Genomic DNA, 24,509 nt, shown 5'->3' on the forward strand with positions numbered 1-24,509 from the left:
CAGCAGGATGGAAGGATGCACAGTGCTCAAAGTTGCATTGAGGTCAAGAATGAGGGAGAAGGACCCTTCATTAGCAGAAAGTATTACTTAATCACACAGCATAGAGCAGTTTCCATGCTCTGCCTAGAGCAGAACTCAGACTGAAAAATGTGAAAACAGATGCACTGATTGTTTAGGGGTCTCCCAAGAAAGATGAACAGGACTCTTATTCTTCCATCTATGGCTTGTTTGCTGAAATGCCTTAGGACAAAAGGTTATGCACTCTGTGTGCTCCCTTTAGGGAGTAGCTCTAATGAGGGCAGATTCTGCTCTGCTACGTAAATGATGAGTGGTTTGCTGCATTTGGTGGATTGTTCTTGCCTGCTTCTGTAACATTTGATAAAAATCAACTTCTTAATCAATTACAACTTCAGTAATTGTTACAGATTATCAAATCTCTTGTCCACTATTAACAACCTTTGATGTATAGCACAGAATGTGGAGTATTGCCATTGTAATTTTCTGCTTTTCAGATTTTGAATTTTTATCTTCCATCTGTCTTATCTCCTTTACTAAGGAGTCCAAATATGTGTTTCCTATACTGAAGCTCCTATATCTATTGCCCTCTGGAAATATTACAGACTTTCTTACTAGTGGATGCAACTTGTGTGTACTATATTAAAAGGGCAACAAGTGGTTTAGGAAGGTTTCTTTCCTTTTTTTATCATCGCCTCTCTGATTCTCTCCTGTGCCTCTTTCCATAATGCAGTATTGTTTCAAAAGGCAGCAAAAGTAGCTATGTCTCCTTTTATATCATTCATTACTTTACAAATGCCACATATGCTAAGTGCCATCATTTAAAGGGTGAAATTCTAGCATTCCAGATCCCTGTTACTTCTTTATTTGCTTAAAAGTAAAGTAAAAAGTAGGAGCAGAAACAATACACGACAAGGACTTGGACAGTCACTAAGTTCTTGTTCTTCCAACCCTTGTTTCTCTGTGTTAGCAGCTAATCTAAATAGCTCATGCAGTCAAGTCTACTTATCAGAGCCTGCAGTCTGACTCACATACATGTCATCAATTCCCTAGTAATGCAAGCACAAGGCTAAACTTTCTTTTAGCCAAGCTGTCTTGGAGTTACACAAACTGACACACCTTTCTCAGCCAATATAAATCTTGCAATACTTTTTTTTTTTTTTTTTTTTGGCAAAGGAAAATCACCTGACAGTACCAATTACAAAAGACCCGAACCTGAAGAAGTCAAACAATAGGTTACAAGCAGTGTTCAGGGAGTGGTTGTCTTTGGAAAGTTCCTATTTAAAAAAAAATTCAACTGAGTTACACCAGGGTTAAATCTGGTTAAGTGGGCCTGACACTGATCTTACAACAGTTTAAATAGGACCAACTCCAGTGACTTCACTGCAGTTACACTGATGTGCAACCAATAAAAGTCACAGGCCCAATGTTGCTAAACTCCATTGATGTTTGCCCCACTAAATCCAAAGTAGGTCTGAGGGAAAATAAGACCAGAACAACTCCTCATATCATTTTGAGGTTTGCAATCTCAGGAACTACAAATAATAAAAGCTCTGCTTTCTAGTGACACATTAATCACCTTCCTTTTCTAAAAAAAGTACCTTAAATTCAACCTATACAATTTTACTCTCATTCACAAAAATAATAGTACAGAAATAAAAAGATGAATAAATAGAAGTGGTTTTATTGAGACGCAGGAGGAAAAGCCAGTGCACAATGGGTTAAATTTAAAAACAGAAATTTTCCGACATTGATTTTTGAACCTTAAACTGAATGGAAATTGCCACTGTCAGAAATTTTTGCTTGCCTGCCCCTCCTCTTTTCCATGAAATCTTGTATGAATTGGCGCTGCTGGTTAGAACATTTTTGACTCCTTTCTTAGTAATTAAGCCATCAATCTAGTTCTTCAAATAGGGCTTATTGTTTGGCAAAGTCATCTGACATTTATTTAACTTAAATTTACAGTCACAGCAAGGCAAGAAGAAAACTAGGGAATAAACTCTTTGTGAACAAGATTTTGCTGACAGTTTATTAACACACTGAAAGGGACTATCTAGGAAAGGAGTTCCCAATCTGTTCCCACACGTTATCCCACAACTAGCCATGGACTCTTGCTGCAGCCTCGGTTCCAGGATTCTTTATAGCCGTGGCCCAGTCTCCTTCGCAGCTGCTAATTTTGAGAGGATTTTTAATTAAATGTATGCAAAGATTAGGATGGCAGCATATTTTACTAAACTTGGGCAGGCTAGGGTAAGAATGCTGGGTGGAGAGGACCGGGTGGGAAGTAATGGGGTGCTGGATGGGAGGTACTGGGGGGTTCAGAGTAGTGGGTGGGGCCTTTAAGAAGATTCAGGATGGGAGGAAAAACTAATGACTTGGAGGTGGTACTCAGTGAGCTCCTACTCTCCTTATTCCCACTCTCTTCCCCTCTTACCTTCTGAGGAGGGAAGGCTACACAGGGCCCTGTTGTTCCCAGACAGTGGTAGCAAGAGGCAAGAAAGGAGGCTGCTGAGAACTCTCTGGCTCCCCAACGGGAGCTGGAGGCAAGAGTGTTTGTGCTCTCTTCCCTGGTGGCAACAGCATTAAGAGTTGAAAAAGCCATGCTGGCAAAATGCAAGGATCATGCACAAGTGATGCAAGCAACATAATGCAATGAGACTGATCCTTGCATCATCCATCTGTGGTACTTGCACTTTTGCTGCTGTTGGGCGGGGCTTGCTCAGGGCTCCTGGTTGCAAGAAGATACAAAAGGGCCCCTATTATTCCCAAATGGCAGAAGAAGGGGGGCTTGATCAGGGCTCTGTGGGTCCTTGCAGCAAGAGGGAGAATAGTCTTCTCAGGTGCATGAATCTCTCCCTGAGCAGTGCTGTGACTTGACTAAGTAGGCCATCACTGGTCCTAGCCACTGGTTACGTACCAAGCTGAGGGATTTTTATGAGCAGATTTTGGCCTTAGCACCCTAGAAGCCCCAAGGCTGAGAACAATTGGTTTCGAGATGCACTCAAAGCCAGCATCAGGCCATTTCCTCACAATGCCCAGATATTGCAAGGGTGGCATCACAGACACATCATTTGAAACCCCACAGCCTAGGTTAAAGTTTTCCCCTTATAAATAAAACTTGAAGAACAGCTAGCAGCTAACACATTTTAATGCTCTGGGGATAGACAGCCATAAAATCTTTAGTGGAATCTAGCCAACTTCCTTGACGTTTTACGGTCCTGATAAATCAGACACCGGGCTTGTGTCACAAAATAGTGTATTTCTAGCTACTGTTTGCAGACTATACTGCGAAAGCTTAACATTTGTTAATGTCTTTGCTTGGTGCAATTTCAACATTAGACATCACACCATGATAGGCAAATAAAAAGGACTACTTTGACATTTTAGGATCAGGGTACCATCATTAGACTAAATGACTCCTAGATCTCAAACTTTTTGATTTGCTAGAGGGTCCCACATTCCCATGCTTGCCTGGCAACTTGGTATAGTGAATATTAATCTCTTCGCAACATTTTTTTTCCGTTTTAAGTACTCAAGTGTCTCAGAACTACAACATAAGAACAAACATGACTTCACCTGGTATTTTACAGAAACTGAAAGGTTAAGTGGCAGATGATAAAGAAAATACAGTAAAGCAAACCCCCAAATTACTGGATTGCAAGTCATTAAAGGAAATAAACAGTATTTTTAAAAATTAAATTGTAGTAAGCAGAAAAGCAATAGCACAGTGAAACCTGTACAAGTGACCATCTTTATTTGGCAATTTCCTGCTATAAGAGACTGTTATTATAAAATCCCCAAATGTATTAAGTACAATTCTGCTCCACCTTTATTAGAAGACCAACACGGTGAGGTAAGTGATTTTTGTCAGATCTTTGGGTAGTCACTTAAAACAGATTTCACTGTGGTAATGATTATTCTAGTTGCGGTCAGTGCATGTGAAATAGCTACGAAAAAACCCAGACACAAGAGCTGCAGAAGTCTGGAGACTTCTCCAGAACCTACCACCTTTTTTTGGAGTCAATTGTACCTGTGAAAGTGAGTCCAAAATGCTACTATTCTGATTTGCATAGGTGAAAATGACCATACACGATACGGAGCATTGGGCCCTACGTACTTGGAAAAGCAACTCAGACAAATAGAGTTTTAAATCTTACCTTCTGCGTATTTGGCTTGATACATCGAACGAAGAAAGGATTAGAGGAACTTAATGTTGCCATTAAGGAATGCAGTGAGTCCTAAAACAAAGGTAGAAAAGAAGACAGTACTTTATAAATGGCTTTTTCTTAAGTCCTACAGTTTAGCTCTCTCAAAACTAAGCATTGCAGGCAGTCCCTATAGCAACACCTAGTGATGTAGACTAGAAATTACAATAGTACAAGCTTTTCCATGATAGAGTCAGTCATGCTAATGGGGATACAGGTCACATGTGAGGTGACACACTGCTCTATTGTTTTCCCTTTTGATTAAAAGTACTGACAAGAGTTACTAATCAGCAAGAAGAAAGCTCTTTTTATAAAGATACACCATCAATTTGAAAATCTCATTTCTGTCTCAAAATGCTGAACCTGTTGTAGTTACAAGTAACACTTAAGAATTCTGTCCTGCATTGTGATCTACATGTATGCATTGCTGTGCCCATGCAAATCACAATGCACGATCCAGACATAAGATAACATTGTTACTGAAAGAAGTTAGCAAAAATAATCTCCCCTCCTCCCATTTTCCCCCATTTTTTCTATTCTGTGCATTTGACAGCATTTTGTGTATAGTCGGTTTCACTCTTTCTCCTATATGGCAATCAGTTTCTCTCTTGATGAGAAGACACTTATAAGAAAGATACTAAATCAACAAGGGCACAGAAAAACCTAGCTCTAGTATTTCAAAAGTTCTTTAAAAAGTAACATTAAAATTGTGTTTAAAAAACACTCTTTCAGAAACTAGATTTTTTAAAAAAAAAAAAATCAATGAACAAAATTCACGTTAAGAGTATATCTGTAACAAAGACATTCATATGTATTTTACTTAACATACAGTGCATCAGAGGCACATTTCTCCATTAAATAAAATTCCTATAATATCCTTAGCAAGAAAACATCAAGTTTACAATACTCACTTAAAAAAAAAAACAGATTACATATATATTGTGTAATTATACACACACACTATTTTCTCCTCAGCGCTAACAGAATTCTGAATTATAAAATACACAATATAACATAGATTATCTAATGTATTATTACCTCATCTAACTGGAAATAAAGGTCGCCAATGAAGTCATCATCCCTCTTCTGACATGTATTATTTACATGAAAAATTCCCCCCTTCACTGAACTTTCAATTTAATGTTCCCCCATTCTATTCGAGGCAATACTGAGATGTTTTTGTAAATCTATTACAGTGGGGGCAAAGAAAGCAAATGCTGAAGTGATTTGAAACTTGACCATTATTTCCAGTGTGTCTGGTTAACCATTGTTTGGTGCAGAACAAAGAGGGCAAAAGAACCAAGCAGCAAATATTACATAGAAAAGGCTCCAGCTTCTAGCAGTAAAATAAATATTTACCTCTTGAAAAAAATGTAAGCTTTATCCATGTTTAACCTGTGTGAACACTATATTTCAGGACAACTTGGCTAACCCTGGTGATCTCTGACACTAGAGGACAGTACTCATGGTAATCACTTTGTAAATGTAACAGGGAAGGCAAGTGAGCCTGAACAAAGGTAGGATGATGATATATTCCATTTTCATACGCAGCTCTGGACTGATTTCATGAGCTGCTAACATCCTGGACTCCCACTGCCACCCAAGTCAGTGGGATAGGAGGATGCTCACCACACCTCATGAGATCAGATCTAGAGACTACTCTGAATCAGGGTCATTACAAATCAATAACCAAGTTGTCATAATGAATCGTCACCAGTTTTATTCCTTTACATTTTAAACTTTTGAACAAATTGTGTGTTGTTCAGGACCCTTGGGGGAGAGGAGACAAAGAGAAAGAAGGGGCCTGTTTTTCCCTTGCCTTACACCTTCTGTAGTCATTTACCCCAGGCAAAGTGAGTGCAAAACACTGCTACTCCTATGCAGTAACATCTCACGCTTGCTTTGCCCAGGTGCAAATGACTGCAAAGGCAGCAGTGAATCAAGCCCTCGGTGATCTGGAGAGCTACCAAGGAGGGTGAGGAGAATGAGCTTCTACAGCCAATGGTGCACCACAACCACAAGGGGGTGCTGTGTGCTACTCAAGGGTCAGAGCCATTTCTCCAGCCTCACTTGTGTATGCAGCATGCACCAACCAAGAAGATGCAATGCTCCTTTTCAAAGGAATAGCAGTGTGCATCTCACCACATGTTCCCTAGGCTGTTCCGTCCAACACAGCAAAAAGGCATCAGAGCAAGATTTTCTTCTTAACAATTCCACTAGCAATGGGCTGGATTCTGCTCTCGTTTGTACTAGTATAAAGGTGGAATTACTCCAATGCAAAGGAGATAGTCTGAATTTATACTAATGTAACTCAGAGCAGAATTTGGACCCATCTTTCTTTAAAATAATCACTTTCAGATGAAAATTTTTATGCTGAGTTTCAGCCCAAGGGAATTTTTAATGGCTGAGTTATAAACCCTGAATAGCAGGAGAGGTACTTTGACTGGACAGCAGCAAATGAGAGAATCCAAAACACATGTATGGCAGAGAGGGGAAGGTGGGGGGCTGTCCCCTCCACTCCCCCAACCCTCCCCTTCAGTTCTCTGCTTGGCCATTGGTTGGGCAAAGGGAAATGGGACCACCTGTTTGGCTGCTGTGCACCCTCCTTCGGGTCCTTGCCTACGTAAATTAAGCCAGGGTTTACCTCCGGTTAGCTGTCCCATGGAAGATTAGCAGCTTTGCCACTAATGATGCTGTGGATCTTACCCATGGTCTGCTTTAAGAGGCCAGGGAGGAATTTTGTCCCAAACCACCATATTGGCAAGTAGTCCTGTGAGTTTTTTCACCTTCCTTGTAGCCTTCTGGAGGCACAGTTGGATTAGAAACAAGGATTGGAGGTTCCTATATTGCTGTTAAACTACCGACTCTTCACAACTGGCAGCTGATGTCCAGTGCAAGTAAAGACTAAACTGCCAGCTCCCAGAGGTAAATGAGAGCCAGGATTGTGCAAGTGGTCTGTGTGCTTATAAGGGGGAAGGAGCTTGAAGTTTTTGTGGACTGAGTTTTTCCCCACACAGCATTGTGGCTTCTGTCACTCCATCCCCTTAAGGGGAGGAAGGGAGGAGAGGTTTCGCAACTGAATTGAGACCTGGGAGCCCTGTAACGTGCACTGCAGAACCAATTAAATGGCTGGTACATGACAGCTGGGGGCTGGTAATGTTGTGCCCCTCCCCAAGATATAATTAATAATGTTACAGCCTGCCATTTAAACCCATCCCATGTGTCTGACAATCATTCACCTGCTTCTCCTTGTCCAAGAAGGCAGATAATTAAAATGTTGCCCTGCATCCCTATTCAACACACGGATTGAAAGCATTTTTATTAGGTATTTGGTGCTTATTTTTCCTAGTGTGCAGACCTCGTTTCAGTGTCTCAGGCCAATTTCACAGCTGATTTAGGGATCATTTCATATGTACGGCTGTAAGCACCTCCTAAGTCACAATGCTGGAGCCACTATGGACCAGATCTCTGGTTGGTTTAAGTCAAAACAGCTCCACTGATTTCAATGGAGCTATGGTGATTTACGCCCACTGAAGGCCTGCTGCTAAGTCCGCAGAGGACAGAAGCAATCACAGGGAGCCTTAGGCTTTGTCTGCACTAGCACTTTTGTCAGTCAGGGGTGTGGAAAAAACCACCCGTCTGACCAACATAAGTTTCACCAACAAAAGAGCGGGTGTGGACAGCACTGTGTCAGGAGGAGAGGCTCTCCTGCCGACACAGCTAACGCCACTCGTTGGGGTGGTTTAGTTATGCCGTCAGGGGTGTGGCTACACAGGAGACCTTACAGCAGCACAGCTATAGCAGTACAGCTGTGTCACTGTAAGGTGCATAATGTAGACATAGTCTGAGTCTCCACTGCCTTAGCCCTTTGCTAGTCCTTTACACCTGTGAAAAATGCTATCCATTCGTACTGGAAGCCTTTTGCACCCACTCTGTTCAGGCACAGACTCCCCCGGTTTTACAGGATTATACATTAGCACAGCCAATTTAAAATAAAAGTGACAGACGGAGAGGCACTTAGGGCCTGTCTACACTTAAAATGCTACAGCACTTCAGCGAAGACACTACTTACATTGAAGGGAGGGTTCTCCTATCACCACAGGCAACCCACCTCCCTAAGAGGTGGCAGTTAGGTTGATGGGAGAATTATCCTGCTGACCTAGCACCGTCTACACTGGGGGTTACATCAGACTAACTGCGTCGCTCAGGGTGGTGGATTTTTCATATCCCTGAGCAATGTAATTATACCAACCTAATTTCCTAGTGTAGACCAGGCCTAAGAGTAGTGACACTTTGAAGGAACCAATGATAGAAGTCGAAACTGAGCAAGATGGGGAGTAAGAGCAAGACAAAAACCTATGAAGTATGCCGGGTCTAGCCCATGGAGAGGCCAATGTGGTTAAAACAAGGACAACAATGATTGAGAAGCAACAGTTCTTTGAAGATGGAGGTGCTGTGCAGGTCAGCTTCTTCCTGAGGCTAACATTGCTGATTACATGATTAGTGACTGAAGTTTCATATGGGAGGAGCAACATTTTGGTACTGAAGATTTTCAGCATTTTAAAATCTCCAGGGGACATATACCCCCAGCCCAGCCATTCTGAGTCTTTGTTGACTACTGATTATCATTTGTCAGTTGCTGACAGTAGAGGAGAGGACATATTAACCAACCTTGAACTGTAAGCTGACAGTGGGTTTCCGGTGTTTGCTTCCACATTTAAGTGTGTCTTGGTTGTTCCGACTTGAAACGTGTTCAAACAGATCATAGATAAAATCAAGTCTGAAACAGGAAGGAAAAATCTTTACAAAATATTCCAAGACACCACAAAATTTACCATTGTACAATCCAGAGCAAGCGTTGTTCCTTAAAAAAAAATAACTCCTATTGACTCTCCTCTTATCCTCAACAACAATTAACCGCAGACCTTTCAGATGTATCATTTGTGCAATGAGACCAAGAAAAAATAGTCTAAATGCCATACACTACATTCTCAACACCTCCTCTTGGAAATGAATGGCCAGATTTGATCACTTTTTACTTGATTGTTACTCAACCAATTGACCTTAATGGATGCTATGCTGGAGTGAAGACCAAGAAATAACATTTCCTGTTTGCTTTTCACAAGGGTGCAAATAACTGTGTGTAGGAACTTAAGCTTCAGCACTTAGCTGTGGGTGTTGTATGTACATTACAGAGGACTACAGGAGGCCCCTCACACCACTTTGACAGCAACATAATCGCTGACTTGAATGGAATTGTTCCTGATTGATATGAGGGTAAGTGAGAAGAGAATCAGGCCCTATAGCTTTAACTCCCCTATTGCATTTATCTGCATATTTCAACTGAGAGAAATGTGGCCTCAGGCATAACATGAAAACAGTACATACAATTAGGGATTTATTAAAAGGAAATTTTTTAAAAACACCTAAGGGATTTAGGAGCAGCACAAGTCCCACTGACTTTCAACAGGATGTATGCACTTAAATCCCTGAAAATCTCCCTATAAGTCATTTACTACATTACTGTTATTATTATTTGTGCTACTGTAGCTCCTAGGAGCCCTCATCACGGACCAGGACCCCACAGAGCTAGGCACTGTACAATGAACAAAAAGATGGTCGCTGCCCCAGAGAGCTTACAGGCCTGATTGTCAATTCCTTGTGCACCCAAACTCCAAGTAAAGTAAGGGTCAGGGAAGTGCAAGGAATGCAGAATCACGCCTTATGAGAGGCACTTAAAAAAAAAAATCACACATACATTTGGTAAAGCACCTTGAAAATATGAAGTATCATGGGCCAGATTCTAATACATTTACTCACACTGAGTAGTACCTTACTCCTCTAACAGACGCACTGCAATCACTAGGAATAAGGTACTCTGCCACCTGGGTGAGGGTATCAGAATCTGGCCCAATGTGAGAGAGAAGTAGTATTATATTTAGAACTGTACACAAGAGAACTGCCAATCTCCTCAGCCACTTGTTTGTTGCTCACTTCTCCTCAGTAAAGGTCCAATCCTACGTTGCAGGTACTGCTCTCAACTCCCACTGAAATCCGAGCATGTGGCACCTCCCAGAATCATACCAAGATGCAAATGCACTAACATACCTGCTTTCACGTAACAAGTTTAGGAGATCATCTCTGAAAGTATCTCTGTTTTTCTCTAAGATTCCCCTGACGTCATACTGGACCTAGTAAAAAGCAGAACAGGCTCATATAAAAAGCGCAGTCGTTAAGTACCTCTCACAAAGGCAGTACCATAAAGTGCACTGAGGGAACAGAATGCTTCAGTTAATTTTTGAATGGCTGTGATTCTGAAACACTATTTGGAAGCATTTTACCAAATGAAGAAAAGAAAATTACCTCCCCAGCGTAGTGTTTCACTCCAAAGTTGTGAACAGCTACTCTTGGTTTCACATAAAAGGAATTGTTCTAATTTAAGGAAGAATAAAAACATTTTAGTGGAGAAAACAATTGGAATCTAGATAAACGGCCAAGTTGTCTTCAACCTGAATTTGTCCAAACCACTGTCTTCCAGTGAACACCCTAAAAGATCAGTGCTCCAAAAGCAAACAACCATTTCTATATTGGTAATAGGATTTGTTAGTCTGGAGCTGCTTCAAACACAGTAACAGGAGATTTATAGTACAATAAAAGGCATTAGACTAACCCTAAGCCATCTGGCAAAGTGATCACAAGTGGACAAGACACAGTGGACAAGAAGGGCTTGCCTGAACTGGCTGTTGTCAGGTTAGATAATTGTGAAAACAGCAATATGACTGTATTAAAGGGGATGTTGTAGGTACACCTTTCCAAGACCTGAAGAGGAGCTCTGTGTAGCTCGAAAGCTTGTCTCTCTCGCCAACAGAAGGTCCAATAAAAGATATTATCTCACCCACCTTGTCTCTATATTAAAGGGACTCTTGTACAATCAAGGTAATGATCATCTGAATATGGACATCAGGCCAAATTCCAGTTTGTTATATCAATGTAAATCTGGAATAACTCTCGAGAAGTGAATAGAGTTACTCCGGATTTACATTGGTGTAGCTGAGATTAGAATCTGGCCTATTTCACTACCTTTCCATATACCTATCTATGCATATGGAAATATCTATATCCACATTGTGTATTTTCAGATAACAAGCTCCCTCCTGCTCCTTCTGAAGCAAATGACTTGGCCACTGACTTCACTGGGAATAGAATTGGGCCTAATATGTACTGTAAGATTATGCATCCATGCATATGAATCACAAACCTCTGGAGAAACAAAGGATCTTACAAATGGTACACTAAATAAATTGGAGTATCACATACGGCGTGTTGGGAGTGTAACTTCTCCAACAAGGTGCAGTCAGTCGCTTGAGGAAAATGACTCTCTTCATTGATTAGTGCTAGCAGGCCAAGTTTCTAGATCAGTAAAAATAAAGAGAACGAAGATGAATTAGCCCATCGAGTGTTTACACTGATCTTTCCACTAGTGAAAATCATCTTGAAGATGCTGTCAAGAGAGGCATAAGCAAACCAATATATCATTTAAAAATTCTCATAGGAAACTGTAACGCTGTTAGAGAAAAAGGATTCCTCTGGGAACATAAAGCAAGTAAAAGCAAAACAATGGAGGAAAAAGCAGTTATTGAAAATGTGAGCACTTTTTTAGCCCAAAGTCATTGTTCAAATGAAGGGGATTTATCCTGTTTTTCTTTAAAATTTGCTTTGGGTGAGTCAATAGTCCAGCTCGAGCTATATTCTGAATAGCTAGAAACTGCAATGTGGTTATTTGCCCAAGTACTCTCAACCTGAGGTTTGAGGAACACTTCCAAGTGGTCCACAGAGCTGCTTCTGTCACAGTGTTGAAGCATGTGTCATTCTTCAAGTCAGTTACTGATAACTTCATAACGATATAGATCTCTTTTAGAGTTTCCAGAATATTTTTTAACCAACTAAATTCAAATTTTACTAACCACCACCACATCTAATCTTTTATAAGTGCTTTACAGTATTGATTAATTCTCACAACAGCCCTGGGAAGCAGGCAGATATTATGATTCTACCGAAAGGGACACTGAGGTTAAATAACTTGTCCTATGCCCCAAACGGAGTCGTTGTTGAACAGAGACAGGAACTCCTGTGTTACTGGTTCCAAGGAGAGAACTTAAATAGATTTCACCTCTCCTCCACCCCAACGAAAACCACATGCACTCACACATATCAACACTCTGTGCAGCTGTTTCATGACTTTCCATGTTTTGTGTTTCTTTGGTGTACATTCAACCATAATCAATTTTATGGATGGAAGAAAACTTGGGGAGGGGCAACTAATAAAAACACTGGAGGATAGAAATAAATTGCAAAAGCGACCTGGAGACACTATGGCAGTGGGGGGGGGAGAAATGGGCAATAAGAGAAGACTAGATACATTGAAATGCAAAGTTTAACATTCAGGAAAAGGAATTTAAGAGCAGAGATAGAATATATAACCCCCATCCCAACAAAACCCCGCCCAACAAAGCAATTTAAAAATTGTGGAACTAACCTGACCTTTGTCAACCATCCTATAGATCATTCTGCTTGTACGTTTCATCTCTTCCCCCCAGCCATTTGTATGTCTTGTCTATTTAGGTTGTAAAGAGTTCAGGCAGGAACTCTCTCTTTATCTACATTTCTACAGTGCCTAGTGCAACCGAATCCTGATCTTGGTTGAAGTCCCAAAGCATCACACGAATGTGAATCTCTCTCCAAGCTATCTCTTTAATGATCTCATAATACATTCTTGTATGCAACCATGCTCTGTAAATTATAGGCAAAGTGAGGAAATCAGGATTGGGAAGGGTATGTGTCCATGAAAGTATACTGACCCTATGAAAGTGATCCACAATATACTAAAGTTTGAAAACCACTGTATTAAAAGATCAACATTTAAGCAAATAAAAGATAGGCTGCCTTTTGACCACATGCTGCTTTAAAATTCCTGCTCACACAAGTGATGAGAACACAGTAATTTGTCCAAGCATACCACAATATCAAATAACATATTACCTTTTCAATAAGGTCCAGGCACTCTCCGTTGTCTGTCCAGTCAATATCTTTCCAAACTAGTCCTTCTCTAGTGTAAGAAAAGAGAGGACATTTTATTCATAATTACAAATGTGTTGGGAGGAGACTCGGTTTGCTATGCCTATCATGCAAGTTAGGGTAAAATCAATGTAAATAATAATAATAATATGCAGCTATAGGCCAGGATTTTTAAAATGTGCTTATGGGAGTTAGGCACCCAAATCTTATTGAATGTCAAGGATTTGGTTATTTCTCTCCCCTAGGCACCTTTCAAACTCCAACTGTAATTCTTACCTGCTATATTCCAGTTGCTCCAAGGAAAAAATGTGCTTGTTGAAATATTCCTGAAGCTTTTCATTTGCATAGTTAATATTGAACTGCTCAAAACGATTAACCTGAAAAAGCACAGACATTCAAAGGTAAAAATTTCCAACGCCATTTGTTTTGTAAATGATAAACTGATTTGTTTTAAGTCCTAAAGCATTTGATAATCCAGTTCTAGAGAAGTTAAATGGAATTATGGAACAATGGCATACATAAAAATTAAAGAATCAATTCCCAGCAATTTTTTTGGAACATACCTCAAAGTTTTCAAATCCAAATATATCAAGAATTCCAATGGACTTGAAATCTTCTTTGCCTCTGATTCTGCTGTTGATTTTTTTAATAACCCATGCAAAACACTGGGAGTAAAGTGCCATAGCCACAGAATCTCTGCTATCTACTGCCTGCATTGGAGAGGTAATACACAGCATAGTAATTTAATTAGAAACCACATTTTGCCAGTGTCCTTTGCCCAGTGCAATGAAAAAGTACAAGACATGCAGTTTCATATTCCCATCAGGTCTGTATACATTACATTGATTACAATTAAGCACTAATGATTGAAAGCTCCACTGTGAGTTATTATAATTCAGTATTTATACTGCATTTAAAAAGAAGTTAAGGTTTCAAAGTCAAACACTCAAAAATTAGGAAGTACCGCAATTAAGGGTGTCTGTGCTACCTAAATTCAGCTCCTTTGTACATAAACATATATATGAATGCTACAGTATGCTTTTCCCTAATCTCATTCTCAGAAGTGGCTGAACCATATTTTGCTGAAACTTTCCAAAACTGAACCTGAGGTAGGCATCTATCTGGCTTGGGAAATTTTAGCCCAAATGGTTCAAGTCTGACAAAGTTATAGGCAACTAAAAACAGGATCCTACAGTGAGAAGTGGCGAGCAACTTTAACCAAAGGAAGCCCTTCCTGCTCCACCTACAGAGGTCTGTAAAATCATGAATGGTTTGGAAAAAGTGAATAGTGCTATTTACCATTTCCCACAATTCAAAAACCAGTGGTTATCCAATGAAATTAATGGCAGCAAGCTGAATACAAACAAGAGGAAGTACTTTTTCACACAATGCATAATGAATTGTGGAACTCATTGCCATGGGATGTTGTGAAGGTCAAAAGTATAACTTCACTCAAAAAAAGAACTAGATAAGTTCATGGAGGATAGGTCCATCAATGGCTATTAGCCAAGATGGTCAGGGATACAACCCCATGTACAGGTTGAGGCTAAACCTCTGATTGCCAAAAACCCGAAGAGGAAGACGGGGTGGATCATTCCAACTGCCCTGCTCTGTACACAGCCCTGAACTTTGGTACTGGCCACTCTCGGAGACAGGATACTGGGCTGGATAGACCACTGATGTAGATCAGCATGTCAGTGCTCATGTTCTTATAATTACTAGATGGACATCCATAGAGATTTCTAAAAATCTAAGGGCCAGATTCTTATCCCACACTGAATAGCTCTGTACCGCAAGAGAAGCCTCACTGAAATTAATGGAGCTACTTGCAGAGTAAGGTACTACCCAATGTGAGTAAGGATATCAGCAGAACATGCCCCTAAATAAATAATTAGGTAGTCTTACCTTCAAGGCTCTCAACAACATTTCTCATGATTACCTCTCAGGTGCTGCCTCCTTTTATGCTCCTTTCATCCTGTTTGTTCGGCCCAAACTGCTAATCTGAATGCCCCCACCCCTTTTGTATCGCTTTTCCACCCTGCCTCTGCCATGCTTTCTTTCCTGCTGCTCTCTAGGACAGGAAGGCCCTTCATAACCATGGGAGCTACAATTCCACTCTCCCTCCTCTCAGCCTAGTCTCACAACCCCTTCTTCAAGGAGGTTTATAAATTATATTTCTGTATTTTATGAATTAAGATTTTTTTTTTTAAATGTAACAAAGAAGCAGCATGCATTACCTTCCTAAATGACTGGACAACCAAATTGTCTTTGTGTCTTGTCCACCTCTTCTTCCCCATCCCATGAGGTCATCTACTCTTGTTCTCATCTTAATTTAGGCCTTAATTCTGCACTGGGATCTGCTAGCCTGGATTCCTGCACTTGTGCAGAGACTTATTAAAGTCAATTGGACTCTACAAAAGGCACAGGGCTAGTGGATCCCATGCAGGATTGGGCCCCTGAACAGGCAGGGATTTGGTCTTTATCTGTGTTATAAAATGCTATGCACATCTCTGGCATTCTGTGACTCATAAATCATAACAACCTGTTTTAAAACCATATTAGAAAATCCTGTAATGTATTGGTTACTTGAACCTCCCCAACAAGTTATCTGACTAAAATTCTGATGTCAGCTTCTTAGGACTTGTCTACATTGGGACACTGAGGAAAATTAATCCAAATGAACCAAAGGTGTGAATTAAAAGTGGATTATTTAAACCCCTTAATGGACACAGAACGAAGACTACTTCAATTCTAAATTTGTTAATTCGGATTAATTTTCCTGAGTACCCCCGTGCAGACAAGCCCTTATACATGCTTCAAGCTGTTGGTTCATTGTAGTCGTTGACCTCAATGGAACTCTGTGCTGGATTTACATCAGCTGAAAGTCTGGTCCAATTGTTTTGTTAAAATATATCCGAAGTGGTATGTCTTTACCTGTTGTACACTGAGAGGTGTTAAGATTTCTTCTCCCCTGAGTATCATTGATCTCTGTGTCAATGCTTCAGTCAGTTGTGTTGAGTCCAGCCCAAGTAACTCTGCAGATCTGCCCAGAGCTAGCAACAGAAGGAACCAAAAATAAATACACGCGTATATGTGGAAGGCACAATTCTCTCAACATTTTTTTAACCTACTGTAATTAGAAGCAACATCAAAGCAGCTTCTGACAGAGATTAGAAAAAAATATTGAGTTGGATACTCTAGTCTGCTAAAGGCACTTTGCTCTCCTTATGCAAAGTGCTGGCAGAGGTAATGTAGCTGCCTTCTACACCAGACATCCCCTCACCTACAGCTTACATGAGGAGACAGCGGGCACGGCTGAGCTCCATTCCTGCTCTAACTTCCACTGGAGCCAGGCAGCCTATAATCAGGGAACCACACCTGGCTCCCATCAGCCGCCACTCTCATCCACTACATTGGAGAGCAGAACTGGCGCCACCATCTACTTCCCATTTTCTTTACTTTATGCACTTGATAGCATTCTGTGTTGTTTCGCTCAATTTTCATTCTCTTCCCTATACAGGTCAGGTTAGTCAGTTTCCCTTCTTAGTCATGTGGGTGTTTCACCCAGTAATGGAGGAAAGAAGCACATTTTAAGAAATAGGAAAATGACATGGTAAACCCAAAAAAAGTAGCAAGAAAGTTCAGGCACAGTTGATATTCTGGAAAACATTTAACTCATATTTGAAACTAACTAAATTTCAGAGTGAGGCTGTCCCTTTAATTCTTCCTCTGAGAACCTATAATCATAAAGAAATTGTCAGTCACAGAGGTCTAATCTCCCCTGAAATATATGCATAAATCCAGCCGCTAATGCATCCCAGTACATCTCTACATAGGTTAAATCCTGTACTCATTTTCACTGTCAATCGAACCCAGTTATTAATGTCTGGATGCTCAACTTCAGAGCGACAAGGCTGAAATATTGTCATGAAAATTCATTTACAATAAAATTGATACAGTGGTTGTCTAAGTCACTTATTCCTTTTCAGTGCTCCTGAAACAACAGGATACAGTATTATAAATGTGCACAAAAGAAAGAAGCTGATTGAAAACATCCCCAATTCATTACAGATCACAGTTGGAATCCTTTAATTTGTTCTTAACATAATAAAAATCCAAACCTAATCTTACTGCTAATACTAATGTTTGGTTTTATGGATACAGAAACCTAATACCCACTTCCTCATTCATAAGAGGGTATTTCTGCTTTCTCCCTGGCTCATGTAGATATTTCTGATAAATAGAAGAAGAGTTTGTCCAAACTGTGCATCTGAATTTGCACTTTGCCATTATTTGGTATAAAAGTAAGGGATGATGTCATTGTTCCCAAACCCAATCCCTGAACTTTCTGTCCCATTGTTACACAGCTGCAGATGTAACTTGCTGACAAGGCAAACAAGGCAGGCACGGTGCTCTGAAGTCCAGAATGCACTTAAGTACATGCGTAAGTCCCATCAACTTAAGGACAAGCATTCCAAATTCAGGAAAGCATTGGCTTCAGGGGACTTAAGCACATGAGGAAGTTAAGCATATGCTTGCGTTCTTTCCTGAACTGGAGGCAGAGTTTAGTGCCAAGGAGTAACTCATTTCATCTTCATAAAACAATTGCTTGTAGCAGACTTTTGTCCTGCGTGGTTTCCAACACTGTTATTAAGCAATCATGGACATTTCCTCATCCCATAACGATCTCACCTGTTTTGAAGGACACCTGTGCCCCACCAGCAGTGATAAACTCAATGTTCCCTAGATGCAGAATGCCAGCTAGCAGCCTAAGAACTTCTCGCACCTCCTCCTTGCTGAACTGCATCACATCCATTGCAGTCTGGAAGAAAATGTTTCTTTTAGTTTGTGTCTGATTTTATTGGAGAACCAGAAATTGAAGTAGATTATGGAGGATAAATTACAAAACACAACAACTGAGTTCTGCAGCGTTTAGCATTTGAAACGACATAGGGACAGTGGAATGGGAACAGCAAATGCATCTCTTGTCTTCGCCCTCAATCCACACAAGCATTTTAACACATGACGTGTGCAACTTTAAACACATAAAGTAACACTGATATCTTTAAAATCTCATCCCTCTGAGTGTCACTGACCCTCTAAAGAGCCGTTTCACTGCAACGGAACTTGATTAAAGTTATGCATGTGCTTGGGTACTTTGCGAGATCAGGGCCATACAAAAAACCTCACTAATTTGTACTAGCAACTGGGAGGAACCGCCCCTCTGTGTTACCAGATTTTGCAGATTAGTCATGGAGGCGACCAAACGTGTATCACGCAGTGTACGTTGTCAGTGCACTGTAATTTAGTTTTACTTATAACACTAATGTTCTGCTTCATATTTTGAGAAACTAACAAAGTCTTAGTTAAAAACCTCATTACTGTACTCTACTAACTGGGGTGAGACACAGGTTTTTTGTGAAAACTACTGGATTTATGGATGGGCAAAGTAAGAATGACCATGGTTCCACTGTATATCAGGAACAAAACAAAACAAAAAATCAATGTAAAACATATATTATTTTATTAATGCAAGAAAAACAGACAACTATTTTCTTTGGGAATGGTTTGTGTTTTCCAAATATCTCTCTACAGTGCTGGACTCTGAACCAGATTGTGCAAATTCACTGTATTTCATGGTTTGCACTGATAAAATATTCTTAATTCAGGGACGTGGAATACACAGAGCAGGACATATTTGAGTAGTGCTATTTGAGTGTGCTGTATTTCTGTGCAAATGTGATTACAAAAAGATGGTCTTTGATCATAGTGTGTATCAATAATGACAACAGTGTCATTTTCAAAACACAAGCAGCACTGAGAGGTGTTTTTGCAGCTGCTCTAGGAATTACTTCCTCCCCACAAAGGAGCTCTACCCCAAGTCAGCCAGCTTAGAGTTTGAAGAAGAAGTTCTCTTCTCTCCTCTCTCTCATACCTATCATCCCTCCAAGGTATTGGTAGGGGATCGTCCTGTTCCCCCGCCATACCTCCAGTCACATACTTGCAATAACATTTTTAGTAAATAAGAAGGAAAGGGATATCTGCAGAAGCTCTGGGAATCCATTCCACTGTGTCTGCACAGAAAGAGCTGTTATAATAACTACTAAAATCCCACAGAACATACAACACCTTTTAGTACTGTAGATCTGAGAAAATGAACACTCTTCCAGTACACAATAAATATATACGATTGCCAATACTTTGTAGGTAGATTCATAATTTCGTGGTCCCAATGATCATCTAGTCCAGTGGTTCTCAAACCTTTCTCAGAACCCATTCATAAACCTTGATGTCCTGTCACAACCCAGTAAATAGCTTTAGTGCAAAAAACATCTGTCTTACTAAGTATTCCTTATCCATGATATAGAATATACCCATTAATGTAATTGGTACTAAATAATGACACTGTGCATACCATAACAGCAGCTACTGCAGTTCTGGTCCCGCAGGGCTGGCTGGGCTCCAGACGTGGTGACGTTCAGGTCGCAGCACCACTCAGTTTTGGCCCAGTTTCCCTAACGAGGGTCTGCAGGGCCAAGTTTTCTTGAGTGGTTTTGTGACTTGTCAAATGAGGTCACAGTGCCAGTCACTCAAATTTGGTTTGGCTGGCCACCCCGCCCATCATGATGGAGGGGCTGCTCGGACAAACCCGAGTGGCACTGCAACCCCAGAAGTCACAACACCAGGAGTGAGGAACTGAACTCAGCCAGCCCTGTGGGACTGGAACCTTTTGGTTCATGAGCCACAGATTGAGAAACCCTGATCTAATCTGACATCAGTATAACACAGATGATGGAACTTCACCCAGTAATTCCACTTGTTCCTGATGATTTTTAACAAATTTCTTGTGATTGTCCCTAATCCTACTGGCCATAGTTATAACTATAGAGGGAGGTATAAGCTGAAGAGATTTTATTAATAGGATCCAGTTCATGGCACAGTAATAACAGATGTCACAAGAATACTTAGGAATGCATGTGTGTACGCTCACACTGCAGATCCCCACTCCACTGGAGAAGAACTTTTGGAACACAAAGGAAAGAAAAACATCTAGGGGGGGAATCATCTGTAGCCTCTTGGAAAAGGTCATTAGAATGCATATGACTGAAAGAAGAATGAAGTACGGCTTAGGAATTTTGAAGTCACTGAAGCCACATTCTCAGCCTTAGGAAGATCTGTAAGGAAACAAGGGATGGGGGTGCATGAAACGGGGAAGGAACAGGAACCCACGATGCAAAATGTCCCTGTCTCTCATTATAAGGAAAGCAGTGTGGAAAAGCCCCCATTCTGTGCCCAAATTTCTGCTTCTAAAATACTCCAGAATGCAAGATTTACATGTCAGGTTAATTTCATGCTCTACCTGCCTCAAGCCGATTAGCACAAATTAAATGTCATGCTACTCAACCTGAACTATATGACTGCAATGTGGATATCACCTACTTTCACAAAAATATTTCTGTCATGAAATTAGGTAATTTTACAGCTGCAAAAACAAATATACATAAACACCTTTTAAATAAGCTGTACCTGGCCATTTTTATTGGTTTTCAAATCCCATAGAGTACGTGCCACACTGAAATGGTGGTGGTACTAGGAAAAGAAATTGATAATTCTGGTAATAGTAAGAGTCAGCTAATTACTGTAACTAATTGCTGACACTAATGTGGGTGTGAAAGTCAAGGCTACCCAGAGAAATCCTCAATTAGTGTGCGTGCCTCCATTTCACCCATGTTTCCATTCTATTTAATAAGCATAACTGATCACTTACTCCACATACCAGATTATCTTTATTGCACCCTTTCTCCCCCAAAGGCACATGGCTAGAAGAGATTGGAAAGCTGCAGAAGTCCATATACTACCATGGATTTGCTATTTCTATATTTCAGTAAATAGTGCAGAAAGTGTACGAAGCCTTGAAATGAGAGAAGCAGCAAAAATATGTACACTGGTCATGCAAAATAAGGTGGCTTGTTTTCTTTTAGTCAGAAGGTTAATGTTCCCATAAAAGAAAAGCTGCTTCCTGATTGCTCAGTATTTTTATTTGACTGTTTTGTATGAACTGTCCCAGGAGCATAAACAGCAAACAGATATCGAAGTGATGCTTCTCTTTTATACACACAACCAGCCCTCACAGTGTACACCCAATAGTTATGAAGAAAAAAAGCCATCTAGTTTATTCCAGATACTAAAATCTTACAGAAGGTGCAAACACCTTTGGAATTGGGATGGGAGTGCTACACTGTGTTCTAATGGATGGTTGGGGTAAGTTAGGTAAACAATAGAACACTTGTTTGGTTTTGTCAAAAAAAGTGGGAATGAATCAGAAAATGTACAGGTTCTCAATCAATTGTGAAACAAGACGCTTTATGCTTCCATCGCACTCTGTGTACATTCTTTGTTATATCCTGTGGTGTCCTATTTCGGATGTGCATTATTAATGTATTTACTCTGTAGCATCCCATTGCCACCATCATGCGTTGAGTAATTTGCTCCTAGGTATGAATACATATGTCCTTTGTTATAAACTACAACAGTGATTCTACATAAGTCGTGGATGGAAGGTAAGGTGGGTGAATGTCTGATTGCCTTCCACTGCTGTCCTCTGTTCTGCAATTTAATTGCTTTCCTTTCCAAGGAGTGGTGGGAGAGTGACTTCATATCCTGCATGCAAGGAAAGAAATGCTCCCTATGATAGCGAAGTGTATGACAGAAAATTAGTCACTTCTGGGCAACAGTAAACACTGATATTCCATGAGGCACCTTATGCCCATGTGGAGTGCTGTTCAAGTGAGTGGGATTGCACATAGCCATGACCATGGACTGATCCTTCTGCAAGATTAGGACCCTAGTTAGCCACAGATCAGGACAGCTTTCATTGAAACCACTATCAAGCAAAGAGATGTGAAACTTATCACCCTTGAACCATAAAGAACTGGTCAAACAACTCACAATGACTTCCTTGAAGGAGTCTTTGTCATTGATTGTCTTATCCGCTACACATCCAGACTGATTCAGGTAGTGGTAGTGCTCTGGTACAGATAAGTAAAATGCATCTGCAAAGAGAAAAAACAAGTCACCACTTTAGCAGTTAAAAAATTAATTAATCTTTCATTTACTTGAGATATACATGAGCAGGGACACAAAATCAAGTGGTTTATAACAGTGGTTCTCAACGAGGGGTATACGTACCCCTGGGGGGTACACAGAGGTCTTCCAGGGGCTACATCAACTCATCTAGATATTTGCCTAGTTTTACAACAAGCTACGTAAAAAGCATCAGCAAACTAAACTTTCATACAATGACTTGTTTATACTGTTCTATACACTGAAATGTAAGGACAATATTTATATTCCAATAGATTTATTTTATAATTGTATGGTAAAAATGAGAAAGTAAGCAATTTTTCACTAATAGTGTGCTGTGACACTTTTGTATTTTTATGTCTGATTTTTTTAAACAAGTAGGTTTTAAGTGAGGTGTAACTTCGGGGTACGCAAGACAAATCAGACTCCTGAAAGGGGTACAGTAGTCTGGAAAGGTTGAGAGCCTCTGGTTTATAGCAATGGAAAATGTATCACATTCATTGGATAATTTTCATTTTAGCTAGCTGTGAAACACCATGACCTGTACTCTTCATCGCACACAGACAGATGGCCAAAAAGGTGGTGCTAACACAGCTTAGACATTTTTACACAAATGCTATTTCTCTTGCTAAGGGGTTAATCTTCATGATAAGGGACTGTGAGAATACGATTCCTTCTCCTCTCTTCCCTTTGGAATTTCCTAGTGCCCAGCCAAGATAGTCAGGGACAAGGCCACATCGCAGTGTCCAGCCTGAGTAACTATCCCAAGGTCACAAAGTGAGTCTGCGGCAGCTGGGAATAAACCCCAGGAGGCCTGGTGGCATTCCTATGCTAGAGAAACTGCTTGTAGCAAGATGAGCTCACAAAACATGCTCGGTGAATTCAGATTAAATAAATAATCTATTTCTCTTGTTCGGTTATTGGTTTACCACAGCACTGTCACCGCAAGATGGTGTTTCATGACTGAAATAGTACTGGCAAAGAGCCATTGCAAACAGTTGTGTGAGCAGAGCTTTGTCACTCACCTTTCTCTTCCTCTTCTATCCCTGCCAGCAGTGCATAGAATATGTGATAATTTCTCTCCCCAGGGTTCTGCCTTACTACACGGTTCTGTCAAAGCAAATAAGATTTCTGTTTAGGGGATTATTTTTAAAGGGAACCTATTCCCCAGCAATTTTTGAGAAAGTCTATGAATAAAACAAAAATACTGGATGACAGCAAATGTTGACTTACTTTTTCTAATAAATCTTTAGTGTGGAAGAAAGTGATCCGTCAAGGGATAAAACAGTGAAGTTAAAGAACTATATGTTTATAACTCCCTAGCGTCTTAACTTCAGAGACTAAAAAGAACATTGTGGTCTGTGTCGTGTACCTGTTTGCACAGCAAAAGGAGGAGAGTTTCCATAACTAACACATTCAGCCACTTCTAATCCCAAAGGTTTTTTCAACAGAACATACTGAAGTATTGTCATATTCTGGACCAAATGAGGATTTGAAGTGACACCTACCTTTCTGCTTAACTTTCTGTTTCCTGGTTAGTTTGGTGCCTGCTTTAAGGGTGAAATTCACCCACCTTGCATGAAGTGTGAACAAACAACTTTTGTGCAAAGATCTAGGCAGGATTTGGAGGTTGAGAGTGTGGGGACAGAATCACCCCCCTCAAAGACACGCAAGGGGGATGCAGCTGTTCCACAGCCAGTAATCCTGCTACAGTGCAGGAATAGCAAACACAACCCAACACCCCTATACAGGGCCTATGCCTACTTCATCTATGTAACTGCAAATCCTGAGGTTACACCCCTAATTCCCCAACCTGCAGGGTCCTATGTGAAACTGGTACATAGCCCAGCGCTGCAGCATGCAAGCAGTGTGGCCAACCAGAGGCTACCCCTCCCCCCTCACACAATGGAACCTCTCACTTCTGCTCTGCACAGGCCTTTCCTTGCTCATTATGCCCTTGGATGAATTTCACCTGGCTGGTGAAGAGCTGGTAATCAGAGTTTTTCCCATGAAGTTAAGACATTAGCAGCTCACTCTGGAGAAACATGCTCGTTAGTCATAATACCAGAAATGAGAAAGGTTTGGTGATTTTATATCTAGATAAAGGAATGGACAGATGGACACACACAG

At 40.5% G+C, this 24,509-nt stretch overlaps 1 protein-coding gene across 2 annotated transcripts in view; it reads right to left on the reverse strand.

Annotated features, from left to right (window-relative positions):
- Nucleotides 1-24,509, reverse strand: part of MYO10 (myosin X) — a 249,818-nt gene that overhangs the window by 68,807 nt on the left and 156,502 nt on the right. For both annotated transcript variants that reach the window (XM_034761574.1, XM_034761575.1), the window contains exons 7-19: nt 23,613-23,626; nt 23,405-23,489; nt 22,245-22,348; nt 17,988-18,117; nt 16,230-16,348; nt 13,859-14,005; nt 13,572-13,672; nt 13,260-13,326; nt 11,538-11,630; nt 10,584-10,652; nt 10,329-10,411; nt 8,892-9,000; nt 4,173-4,253 (exon numbers count right to left, since the gene is read on the reverse strand). In XM_034761574.1, the coding sequence (XP_034617465.1) occupies nt 4,173-4,253; nt 8,892-9,000; nt 10,329-10,411; nt 10,584-10,652; nt 11,538-11,630; nt 13,260-13,326; nt 13,572-13,672; nt 13,859-14,005; nt 16,230-16,348; nt 17,988-18,117; nt 22,245-22,348; nt 23,405-23,489; nt 23,613-23,626 (1,202 nt within the window). The remainder of the gene's footprint in view (nt 1-4,172; nt 4,254-8,891; nt 9,001-10,328; nt 10,412-10,583; nt 10,653-11,537; nt 11,631-13,259; nt 13,327-13,571; nt 13,673-13,858; nt 14,006-16,229; nt 16,349-17,987; nt 18,118-22,244; nt 22,349-23,404; nt 23,490-23,612; nt 23,627-24,509) is intronic.

This window comes from Trachemys scripta, chromosome 2, assembly GCF_013100865.1.
Source record: "Trachemys scripta elegans isolate TJP31775 chromosome 2, CAS_Tse_1.0, whole genome shotgun sequence".
NCBI lineage: Eukaryota > Metazoa > Chordata > Testudines > Emydidae > Trachemys > Trachemys scripta.